At 41.4% G+C, this 13269-nt stretch overlaps 1 protein-coding gene across 4 annotated transcripts in view; it reads right to left on the bottom strand.

The window, feature by feature from the left end:
• LOC117255175 (uncharacterized) overlaps positions 1-13269 on the bottom strand; it is a 98561-nt gene that overhangs the window by 9709 nt on the left and 75583 nt on the right. For all 4 annotated transcript variants that reach the window (XM_033623819.2, XM_033623820.2, XM_033623817.2 and 1 more), the window contains exon 10: positions 6467-6533. In XM_033623819.2, coding sequence (XP_033479710.2) covers positions 6467-6533 — 67 coding nt within the window. The remainder of the gene's footprint in view (positions 1-6466; positions 6534-13269) is intronic.

The raw sequence follows: 13269 nt of genomic DNA, 5'->3' as shown, positions 1-13269 counted from the left end.
GTGCCACAATGGATTGTTTCATAACTTTTTAACAGACTCTGACACACCGTCCACCGTAGAAACCACCACTGAAAGTGCAGAGGGTGAGGCTAACGCACCTAGCAATGCTACAACTACAGAACTATCTCAAGTGCAACTCTTTTTAAAAAAATATATGTAGTAGGGGTCCCTGCTGTCTGTCTTTGGGCCAAGGGGTCCTTAGCCTGAAAAACGCTGAAGACCCCTGCACTATGAGATCCCTGAAATGTAATTTGATATCAGCCTGTTACAAAGTCACGTTCAACACAGCGCGCACTGTCATCCATGATTAGTTACGAGCTTAAGTGTGATGGTGAGATAGAAAGTGGAGGTTAATCAGATGGTTCAAAAACACCGCAATGGTGCCTCCAAATGGAAACTATTAAGAGGAGAAGTGCAGATCAGGAGGAGACTATCTAGAGCAGCCCTACTGAAACTGAAGTGGACATTAAACATAAATGCTAGTAGCTACTTAAGCAGCGACCTGTGCAGTGTATGACTGTTGTGTAGGAGAGTTTAAGTGCCAGCTCTGGTGCTAAGCCTTTGTACAGTGTGGTCGACAGTCAACACTATATGATCCTCTGATTAAAAATAACCTGCCTGTAGTGGGAACACTCCACAGCTGAATATAGTAGGCCTGCCTTGCTGTCTTTTAATGGTGGTGCTGGAGATGGAGAACCACTGATCTACCAGGAACAGCTGGAAGTCATCACCTGAGAGGTGAACTTATCAAAAGCCACCCTGTACACACAGCACTGACTGTGCCTGTGATAATAATGTTCTACCTTATCTAACTGTGTGCTAACAACTGGCTGCAGTCGGGACAGTTGCTGTCTCCCTCTGAATGGAGCTCTATAGTGTGAGTGTACGCGCCTGTCACCATGGTGATGGAGACACAAAACCAACGACAGCTGAGGGCAGCTCGAACACAAGCCTGCTCTCTATCATAGACCAGACAACACTATCTGTGTGTGTGTGTGTGTGTGTGTGTGTGTGTGACAGCAGGTGCTTGGCAGGTGGTGGTGTATTATAATGACATCACTTCAGAAGAGACCCTTCTTCTTCTCTCCAGTGTGATGATGTCTACCTGGAGGTCGTGTTTGGGGTTGTAAGGGGGGAAGTGAGGGCTTTATTGCTGCTTGCTCCAATGAATAAAAACAAGAGAGTGAATGCAGGAAGTCAGTGAAACAAGGAAAACCGATTGCGATCAAGGTAATGCAACCAACTTGTTTAGAAGAGTGACACACAGCTGCAGAGATTTTATAAATACACTGTTGGCTGCAGGCACAAGGATTTTACTTTATAATGTACAGTCTTTTACAAAGCTTTCCTCCTGTTGACAGGGTGATAAACTAAAACATTTACCGAATGTGACTTCTGCATATAGCCACGAGCTCTGGGTTTAATGTCCCCCAGGAATGGGTAGTTTCTAAATATGCAAACATCGATCACATAACAAGAGACTACGCCCTTTTTCAGAACTCATACATGCTTTTCCTATGGTCTCAGACAGTCCAAGAATAAGTAATCTTGAACAACACAACACTCCCAAATTTTTTGTGCTGACCTCATTTATACCGGCGTCTGCAAGCATAGTGAACCTACTGAGTTTTGTTTTTTCATCATGTCTGTAGGAGTAATGTTACTTCTGATGTTAGAAAATGCAAACTTGTGTAACGTTATATCACAGGCATCTTTGTGACAAGATAATATTTGAATTACCTAAATAAAGCTCAGCGTAAGTTCAATCAGGAAGACTTTCTATGTGCTCACCCTTTCACAATTCTCTCCCTCCCACTCCCACTGCTTCCTCTAATCAGTTGACTATGGGTGTTCACTCTTCTAGTTATCCAATCAAACATCGCCACAATCTCTCTCAGCCAATTAGGATGCTACTGCAACATTTTAAATCTGCTCTCTCCTCTGCTGCTGTCAGATGTCATTTTAGGCAGAATCGTCTCGCCCTTCTCGGTTGTATCACCGCCAGCCATCGCATCCAGAATCCAGGATGAGCTCAACAAAGGCTCATTCCTCTACTCATCCAGATCATCAGCACTTCTCCATCCTCTCCTCATCTTCTTCTCATCTCATCTTCACCACCTCTTCCACCACCGTCAGCGTCTCCTTAAATCACACCATCTCAATGGGGTCTCATCGCCAAACACTTGTCACATGTTTCATTATTATGTGCACATGTTAATAAACATTCTTTTTACTATAAAAAAAAGAGTTTTTCCTGATTGCTAACAACGATGTTTAGCAGATATAATGTTTGTGTGTGCCAAATTTCATGGCACAGCATCCACACTGATTCTGAGATATTTCAGTCTGGATCAAAGCAGTGGAGCTACTCACCGCCATCCCTGAAGCCACACCACTGTACGGCTAACAAAAAGCCCAACCTATGTTATACCCATACAACAGCTCAGTAATTACGTAACATGACATCCATTTACCACAATACTTCATACAGTGTTTCCTAAACTACACATCAGGCAACAGACTCACGACCAAAGTTATTCACCTCTAGAGATATTTAATACGTATTGATGTTACAGAGCTGCTTCAGTCACTGTCTGCCGTATAAAACTTAGATACTGTACAAAAATGTAAAAGGACTAAAATGCAGGTATGTTGAAATTTGATTTGGACGCGCCCTTTAATCTTATAATTTACAATATGTGCAGCTTAGTTGAGCAGAGAGCTGCGTTAGGCATGGGAGCACATCGTTTTTCTACTGTGTGACTGAGTGTAATTTCAACTTTTCAGTTAACAGTTAAAAACTGGATTACATCTCCTGTCATTCACATCAAACTTTAGTTACTGTGCCTCCAGCTCAGTAGTGGCTTTTTTGATATTCAGAGGGAATGCCACTACAACTGCGTTGCATTGTGGGATATACTATAGTATTTCACTGGAAATGGTATACAATTCACTTACCACTGATTTCAAATCTCACATAATGTTTAAGCCTGCTGCATCGCATGTTAATATGGAATTTCAGATGCTGCTTTATTTCTCTAGTTTCTGGCTTTGAGTGACTTGAATTTTTTAATTTAGGTGGTGTTCCCCGTTAAATCTTTGACTCTGCCTGAGCATTAACCTCTTTACATCAGTGCTTCTAAAACACACTTCATCTATTCTGATTGCGGAACTTTACTTTAAAGCAAATAAACAGGTTGGCATTTCAGGATGAGTGAGATGAGCGAGACCTGTGTGGCAGCAGAGGAAGCAGGAATGCTGCTCTAACCTGATCCTAATAGTTGCAGCAGCTAGTTACAGTTACTCAACATTGTAAAACTTCACATGAAAGCTATTAAAATCACCTTACCCAGTGAGACAGGAATGGGCTGTTCACATTCAGTTTGACTTGGAGGCTATGAGGGATTAACAGACAACTGTGTGTGTGTGTGTATGTGTGTGTGTGTGTGTTGACAGCGGGAGTCTATACATTTTTGACATTCCTCAGCTCTGTGTGTAAAGAGATGAGCCAAGGGTCAAACATGCAGTAAAAGAAAAGATTATAGTCAGAGCTCAGACTGATGGACGGAGGGAAAGTTGACAGAGAGAGGGGGTGTTTTAAAAGGAAAGTGACGGTGAACAGGAGAAGGCGTGTGTGTGTCTGTGTGTGCGTTGTGTGGCATGTGCAGCGTGCATGAAGCCAAATATAAGATGGCATTCAGAGCAAATGTGTGTGTTTAAATACTTGTATATACTTAAATTACAGTCAGGGTTATTTTTAATACAGCAGTAAGTGTGGGTGCATATTTCTTTGTGCGTGCTTGTGTGCAGATATGCATGCCTTCATGTTGCTATGTAAATACAGCGCATGTGAAGACACACCGTGCAAGTCTCTCCAGTGAGTGTGTGTCACTATGGTGCGTTAGTGTGACTTTAAGTGTGTGTGTTCTTATATAATCCTGTTGTATCAGCCAAACTGGCAGAGCTGTTATTGACATGACACACACTCCCAGCTGTCTGCGTGCACACATACCAGCATCACTTTGTATTTGGGACACAAACTGTACAGTAATGATATTTCCATATTGCGACCTAAATGTTTGTGTTCAGATGCTCAAACAGAAACTTTAACCCCACTCTCCACACATATGTGAAGACATGTTTGTCTAGTTTGAGAGACGATTCAATCATCTGGAAACAAACTATAACTTTAACAACCACTGCCATGAGAACACTGATACAAAATATTCCGCCTTCCTTCTTTTCTGAGTAAACACATAGTTTGTAACCATCAGGGTTGAACTCGTGTATTGTCTTCAGGACAGATGAAATGGCTGACTGCCAAATGCTGTGGAGATACTGAGCAACAGACACACGTACATAAGACATGAAACCTGTTTCCTAATCATTTTCCAAAATCTCCCCAGCAGGGCCAGGTGACATTCTGCATTCTTTAGACGGATCTTCTCGTCATTAATGTCTTACTCATCTGCTGCAATTATCTTCCATTCATTACATTACACTGTGAGACGAGATGGTTCTGACGGGCAGTTATTAAGTGAGTGGAATAAAGAGAGGCCTTTATGTGCTGCTGCTGACACTCATACTAGTAGACTAGTCGCTCTTAAAGGTGCTCATATTATTCATCAAAATAACATGAAAACCATTAAACTTTTAAACCATATATCTACTTAAAATTGACAAATAGTCCAGTTAGTTTTGTGCCATAAATCTATTTCCAGGGCTGTCCCAAATGTCATTTTTTTTCCATTTAAAGCTTCTATTTAGGTTTACAAGCTTTGAATGTCTGTCGTCGTTTTTTATGACGCCATCACCCTAAAAAATACATTAAAAATTCTCTAACAAAATCCTCAATTTGAGTAAAGTGATAAATCAGATTAAATTAGTTAGTTCTCTTTAAATTTAACCAAGTTTCTTTCATGAATAAATGTAATTTACAGTGCTGTTAGACTGCTGCTTCACCTCTCAGTTGATACAGGTGCGTGCCTCCTTTTGTGTGCAGGAAGCGGGAGAGCAAACAGTTTTTTGACCACAGTGAAAATATTGTTCTTTAAAAGGCTAGACACTGTTTTGATGGTTTGAACTTTGGAATGGATTACATCTTACTTTTTCAATAAATTTTTCCTTGTGACTTAAAAATGCTCTGGAGTTATTGGAAATGTTTGGATCACACAACATACGCAGTCATCTCTGGAGTCCAGGGTCCCGACCACACAGAAAGCGTTTTAGCAGCTGGAGACGGCTTTTTGAAATTCTTTTTAATGAGAATGAAGCTTTTTGCTTGCTGTATTTGTGTTGCTATGCACCTCGTGTTTCTGCGCTCAAGGTGGCTGACGTTTTTGCCGGAGCGCTCTGAACTCCTCCACTCTAAGCTCAAGTTTTTCAACAGAAAAGCGCCCCAGGTTATCTCTGATTGGATGATATGAGAGGCGGGCCTTTTGTGGTGGTTGTGACAATAAGTTTACAGTTGCTAAATAATGGAGGAGAAACTGGCGGCAGCAGTTGCTGGATACCCAGTGCTATACGGCCCGACGATAGACAGCAGGTTGTCAAACTGCCCCTGAGTCGTCCTAAAATATGTCTGGAAACAGCCATCATCGAGGTGAAGCTCCTGGACCAACTGGTGGTACTCCCCATGATCCACCCTCTCTTTAGGGTCTCATGTGCCCACACAGATCTCCGTTTCTTTATGTCCAACAAACTATTTGCTGACAGCCTCTCACCCTCAACCAGAGCTACAGCGAGTACCCTCTGACTGTGCGATCGGGGCCTGACTCCACAAATAGTAGAATACTGTTAATATTGGTGTAGCCCAATGTTTATCTGCAAATGTGCAGACATACCAGTTTAAACAGAATAAACAGACATGCAACAAAAAGTTGATTTAGAATTTGAATGCCAGTGTTATCAAAGAAGCTTTGGAGCTTCAAACTATTAAATACTTGCCTGGCTATTTCTGTTTGTGCTGTAAAGCAACAAACCAGATTTCATTTCAAATCCAACCCAGTGACACAGACATTCTCAAAAAAATGTGAAGATGGAGAATGCTCCAGGCTGTCAGTTGTTGATGTTTAATATGAATATAGTAATTAAACTAATTAGCCTGAAAATTAAAATCCTAAAAACTCATTGATGTTGTGTTGTTATGTATAACCTACTAGTCCTCAAATGCACATAAAAAACTCATGAAATCACAGGTGCACTGAGCAGATGACAGATGTGTTGACAGGTTACAGCCTGCGTAGAGAATTCTCTTGCTATGAGCCCTTTGCTGAGCGTGATGAGCAACTGCACTACAGCATAACAGCAGAAACAACATCAGGTTTTGAATGGCAGTTGACCTGTCCTTGATAAGCTTCATATACGTGCTCCACATGCAAATGTACGAGAGAGACAGAGAGAGGAAGTGCAGAGATATGAATTAGCACTTGGTAGCATGAGTGGTTTTCTCTGAAGCGTCTCTTACCCAGCTCTTCTCGGAGGTTTGCCAGCTCCTGCGTCAACCCTTTCTTCTGCTTCAAGGCCTCCTCGCGCTGCACAGGAGAGAAGATGAAGAGACTTAAGTCAAACTCAAATAGGACCAGAAATTGGTAAATGCGCGCACACACACACACACACACACACACACACACACACACACACACACACACACACACACAGGTACAGTGTACACTATAAAAGGTTTGGGACAACACCGCAAAACAGCAAACACATCATGTAGTGAACTATAAAGTGAGCGGTGCATGATTGCAAAGATATCTGCCATTCTGTGTTTTAGAATCTGTACTGATCACAGTTAAGTGATGCAATCAGCGACTTCAAAGATAACTACAGGACACTTTTGTAGAGGTCAGGTGAGGTTAGAGACAAGACTTTAAGTAGGAATGTTATTATACAGATTAAAGAGCTAGCGGTTTACCAAACATTAGAGAAAGCTTCTGAAAGAAGGGCGACCAGATCCTATCTGGTCTTAGAACAATCAAGAAAATAACAAACACCCATCATGGCTGAAAACACCCATTATACTGCTCACAGCTGCAGCTGTAACTGACCTGAAAAAGTAAAGAAATTGCTTTTAAAGGTTAACTCCAATAAAAAATTATAAGATATGATGTTATGAAGTCTGTCTCAGTGTTTTTATAACCATGCTCTGAGACATCAAGGGAAGCCTGTTATATACAGCACTTTATATACATTTCACTCTTCACATCTAACACTGTAAGGCTGCTGACACCACACCAACACACACACACTTGTAAACATGTGGACCAGCACACGTGATCCTGATGAGCGTACCAAAGTGCACTGCTGCACTCCAAAGAAGAACATTATGATCCTTTACTCCCACATCTGAATAAATTAGTCTACCATAACATTCACTCTTTCCGGCATACACAGTGAAATCTGACTGCAGCCGCCTCCTCCTGTCCTGTCGCAGATGACAGGAACAACCCCCACCATTTTTTGCAAAGTAACTTAGTGAGTGCTGTGTTGTCCTGTTTGTGAAATCAGTGGCTATCCACTCTGTTTTAAGTGGGATTATACTCACTTTTGTCAAATTCTTAAATCATTTAAGCATTAGTAATGACTGAGATGGAAAGAAGTGGGGCAAATGAACAGTTGCTTGGTGACATTAATGGGGCTTTATGTAAAATTCAGAGTGTATGAGTTGTCTCCACATGGTTCTCAACATGGAGGTGGCTGAGCCAGCAGCTAGCAGCTAACTCCATAAACAGTGCTGAACAACAGCAACAGTGCTGACAGAGCAAACAGTGCTAACCACGGGGGAACCTGGGGATGTGTGCTAGGTTTCCACGACGATTCTGTCCTGATATCAGCAATAACTGCCGCATGAGCGCAGTACAATATGGCAACGATAAGTTAGCCAATGGGATACACACACACACAATAACATCCACATGTAGCCAGACCAGTTTACCACAACAAACCACAGAGAAGCTCGGATTGCAACACACACACACACGGTTAGCGTGACTTTATTCTGTGCTCAGGATGCCTTAACCCCACTACATCTGATAGCAAATAAAGGTTTGCTCCTCTATTATGCCTAAAAACACACCAAGGAGTGGCAAAGTGTGGCATGTGGGCTTTTTTCCCCTTTATTTGATGGGACAGATTTAGCGTGAAAGGTGGAGAGAGAGTGGGGATGACATGCAGCGCAAGGACACAGCCTTTGTACATGGGGTGCCTGCTCTACCAGGTGAGGTAAGTGAACTTCTAATGACTAATTGCGGCCAGAAAATATGAGCAGCCAATCAGTAAACAAAGTCCTGTAACATGTTGACCTTTGTTACAAAGAATTTCTTCTCACCTGAAACATATCAACATGTCTTCTGGACACAGATCAATATAATTATTGCGACAAGCTTTACTTCGCTGCTGCTTGGTGCGTTTTCAGCGTTAATGCTCTGAATGTCACACACAAAAACACTGACATAGGCCTGAGCAATCTGAACAGTCTTCTAGCAAGACATTCAACATCTATTGATGTTAATATGCTGGTAGTGAAATGTTGAGTGCTAGCTTGTAGGCTGTATCCCCCGAAAAGGGTGATTCATTTCATCAGTGGACATGGTGTCCTGCATGAACAGCAGCAATATTTTTGTTCAAATATTTGTTAAAATATAATATTTTTGTTATTCTGAAAGCAGAACCCGCCTTAAACTGCCACCAAGAATGTCCACATGTCCTCATACAGCCTTCGCAAGATGACTACTGACTGTGTCCTAACAGAATACAACTCATCTTGGTTCACTGCTGTCATTTTTTGTGCCTTTACGATGAAGTAATAACTAAAAGTAGAATGAGCCAGAAGCAGCTGTGCATTGATGCTAGAGGAGCGGATAGCCTCTAAATAACCATTCTTGTGCCCCACAAGCCAATCATAACAGTGGGTGTTCCTCTCCCATGCAAACCAATGATCTACGACCGCCGCACACACACGAACGCACGCGTAAAATAACAGCAGCTTTACAACAGGAGTAGTGGAATTTACAATGGAAAGCGAACGTTTGTGCTCCTGCATTTTTGCTTTCAAACACACACACACACGCACGCACACACACACACACACACACACACACACACACACACACACACACACACGCACACAGAGTCATAAAGACCATCTGTTGTTGGAGGGGTCAGTAAAGTGAAAGAGCAGACACAGACGGAGGCAGTGGTGGGAATAGACAGCCGAAAGGTACAAAGACAGCTTGTCATAACAACATTTTTCTGACAGTGAAAACGTAAACTCAGAAATATGATTATTGGAGTAGTGATAGGAAGCGTTCAGGCCCTGTTGTAGCCTTTATGTCACATTTCATAACTCAACCATGACATTCATGATCCAAACCAGACGGTATCATGTTGTTTCTGAACAGTCTGGACTGAAAAACCAACAGCTAATGTGACCAATGTGAGAAACAAGGCAGAAAACACATGCGGCTAGAATCCTGTAAAGTGACCCAGCTGTAAAATGACTTTATAATCCCTGACGTCTCCAGCGTGTTGATCACAGACCAGCAGAAGTGAAGAGAAAGAAAAGAGCAGCAGCAGATTGAAGTAAAGCAGAGCCCCATCTGTGGCAGTAAACACACACACACACCTTGCGTTTCTTCTTGCGCCGATGAGGGAGGGCCTTGCTGGGCTTTGCATGGGCTTTGCTGGCCGTGGTGCCCATGCCTCAGTCAATGAAGACACACACACACACACCCTTCAAAGAATGTCCCCAGTCCTTCCTCCTTCTCTAACTGATTCCCTCCCTCTGTCACCGAGGGACAACACACACTGCCAAACACACACACTCTCTCTCGGTCCTCCTACTGAATGAGACACTCTCTGTCTACTGCTGACTCAGCCACTTCTACTCCTCCCACTCTGTACCTGTTCTCCACCCTCCTTCCATCTGTTTCTCCTCCCACTGCCTGGATACTGTATGATGCAGGAATGCAAGTTATTTCTGCACCACCTTCCTTTTATATCTTTACTCTTATCTCCCTTTCTCGTGTTCCCTACCAGTCGTTTATGCAGGAAACTGGTGTTTCTGCATTTAGCTCATGCCTCTCCTGACTTTACTCATGTCCTTTCTAACTTTCTACTTATATATTTCTCTGTCTATTTAAAGTTTACATTAAAAATAACTCACACTAAATCAGTCATATAAATTCACTCTGTGGTGAAGACAGTTTATCTTTATGGCACAAACTTAAGTTTTACAGCACTGCGGAGAAGATTACAAGCTGGGACTTCTTAAATTTAGGGCAGCACTTATCTATCTTTCCCTGTTCACCACGAAACCCTGCCAGCACTCTATAACAACATTGTCTCAACACAAACATCAACACAGAAAAGACGGCATGCTGCAGAGTAATAACAAGCTCCTTCTGATGGGAACATGATGGACAATGAATAACAATCCTCATCCCTGAAGCATGATGGTTTAGTTTCTGTCTGTGTCTATTTGTTCACCTAAATTAACTAAAAACAACAAAGTTATGTTCACTTGAAAAAGGGGATTAAAGCTAATTTTAAATGTGACCCGGTATGAGTGCAGTATCATTTATCAAAATGTCCTCAAAAACTTCTAAAAATCACTTTAACATAAGCAAATTCTCTACTGTCCATCCATATTGGTGTCAAACCAGTATCTACCAGAGGGGTGGACTTGAGTCACACAACTTGGACTCACAGTTTTGATGACTTTAGACTCAATGTGACAAAAATCTAAAAGACTTGCAACTCGACCTGGACTTTAACACCAATGACCTGTGACTTTACTTGGACTTTAAAATACTGAAAACCTTCCCCCAAGCATGAAGATTAAAAAGCATATTATTTAAAAAGCATGCCACGGATCAATTCATTTCCCGACTCAACTAATGTTAACACACATTACTCCAAGTTAGCCGATAGTTAATCCACTTTGTTTGAACCTTCCGACAGCATGAAATCAAGTCGCAGGCAAAAACCATGAGGAACTGACGTTACATTACCGAGCAGCAGTTGGAAAAATGATGCAAAGGATCATTTCATTGGATCACAAGAAACATGTGGTTGTCAACAACAAATGATTGGCAGTATGCAAAATGTGTGTCACAAATTATAGACAGAGACATAACTTCATTTGACATTTGAAGTTGTGCAAAGAACAATAAGTTGAGGCTAATATTAACATAGTGAGCTGAAGTGGCTGCGATGAGCGAATTGTGGTCCTAGTTAATAATTTTATATGCTATGAAAGTGCAGTCAGCAGCACTGCTTCTTTGTGATCAAGTTCAGTTGCAATTGTTTTAACAAATACAAATTTTTTAAAAGCATCCATGATTTTTTTTGCATGTAAAATGGCAGTTTGGTGACATTATGATTTGTGTAAGCGCTGTTCATCAGTTTATAAGTTAGTTTTATTGTTAGATGGTGTGACTTGCTACAAAACAGAGAGAAATATGTTTCAGTGTGATGTTGAAGAGGTTGTTAAATATGTGAGGTTATTTTGTTCCTGTATATTTTGACCTCTGTGAATCTTTATTGCTCCTCTGCAGCTACCGTCTATATGTGACAAAAGAACAGGAAGTGAAGCTTTTATTGTGAAACTTTCAGTTTGAGAAAATAAACAAGGACGGTGGAGCAATACAGTTGTTTTACCGTTTGTTAATTGGCGTTGCTACTGAACCGACATGTAAAGCAGTCTCCTGTCATCATTAAAATGTAGTTAACAAAGATGAAAACAATGAAGACTAAAGACAGCCACTGCAATTTGTTAAGGACTCAAAACTTAACTTTTAGGACTTGGGACATGAGCGCAAATACTTGAGACTTATTTGTGTCTTCCAAAACAACGACTTGGTCGCATCTCAAATGTGACAGAGAAAAGTGACAATGAGAAATCAAAACAAACAAAAATAAATAATCTTTAGCTAATTCATTCAGTAACTTTAAAAATGTAGCTTTGAATAAATTTTAATGACACTTTCTCATAGAGTTTCTGGGTAATAAATCCTTTGTACATTTACGGTTGCCAACATATGAAACACTCACAAAGTGCACAAAATAAAGAAGTCGAACTGAAAACATGAGGGTTGCAAAGGTATATCGGTTTTAAGGTTTACCGTGATATGAAAAGTTACGGTTATCATACTGTTAACATTTTGCCGGTCTACAGTATTAAGGGCAAAAATGCAACCTGATGAAGAATCTCACCTTCATTTTTTTATTTTCATTTTACACATACGTCCATTAAAATGTTTTTAAGTTTCAATTATAACAAATCTTTTGATCAACCGAGAACACTACTGTTTTTATTACTTTAAGGGTCATTATAACTGATAATAAATAATTATGTTACACCATCTACTGTGATACTGTGATATTTTGTGAGATGGTTATCATACTGTGAAAACCTCCTAGTGTTGCAACACTAGAAACCATTACACCAGTGTGGGTCTTTCAGAGTGGAGTACACGCACCACCCACCAAAACTAAAGCCTCATTAAACCAAACAGCCCCACCCCCACCCATAGCCCACCCTGAGGGGAAAGTAGCTCTGCATCAAGTGTGCAGTTTATGCTCACCAGTCACCTTTTAAGTGTGTAGGCCAGATTAGATAGCATTGGTATTCATGCTTCAGATAAAACACACATTATCTCAGACATGCATATCAAAGTGCTCCAGGGCTTAAACTGCAGCTGCTGCATTCCTCCGCCCCTCCCTCCCCTCTATTCATCACTCCCCCTTCACCTCCACTTTCCACCAGGCCATCCATCTAATCAATAACCCAGCCAGGGAGGCTCCTGCCCTGTGAACCTCTAAGAGCTCGCTCACAGCTGATCTTTACATGCTACAGTCCCACGCTTACACAATGAGCTGCTGGAAAACAGCCACAGAAATGGAGCAATTATCCTAATACACAAAACCATGCTAATCAGGTCCCGATTCAAACAGTCCATGCTGAGAGTTATGTAACAGTTAACATTCGCACACACACTCATACGTGAGCTGGTTGTTACTGCTGATAGCAGGTTATTAAACAGATAAAGAGCTGTTTTCCCTCGGAGAGACATGCAGGGAAGTTATATCTGTCCTGAGCCTCTCACACTAACACACACCAAGGACAAGTGCGTGCGTGTGTGTATGCGTGTGCGCCTTAGGTTTATGTCGTTTTCATTATCTTCAAAGCAAGAATAGAACACAGGCCACTTTAGAAATATTTGCATGTGTTATCAGTAAAGGTTCACCTTGTACGAGCATGTG

Source organism: Epinephelus lanceolatus, chromosome 3 (assembly GCF_041903045.1).
Source record: "Epinephelus lanceolatus isolate andai-2023 chromosome 3, ASM4190304v1, whole genome shotgun sequence".
Lineage (NCBI taxonomy): Eukaryota > Metazoa > Chordata > Actinopteri > Perciformes > Serranidae > Epinephelus > Epinephelus lanceolatus.
This window is presented reverse-complemented; position numbering and strand designations above follow the sequence as displayed.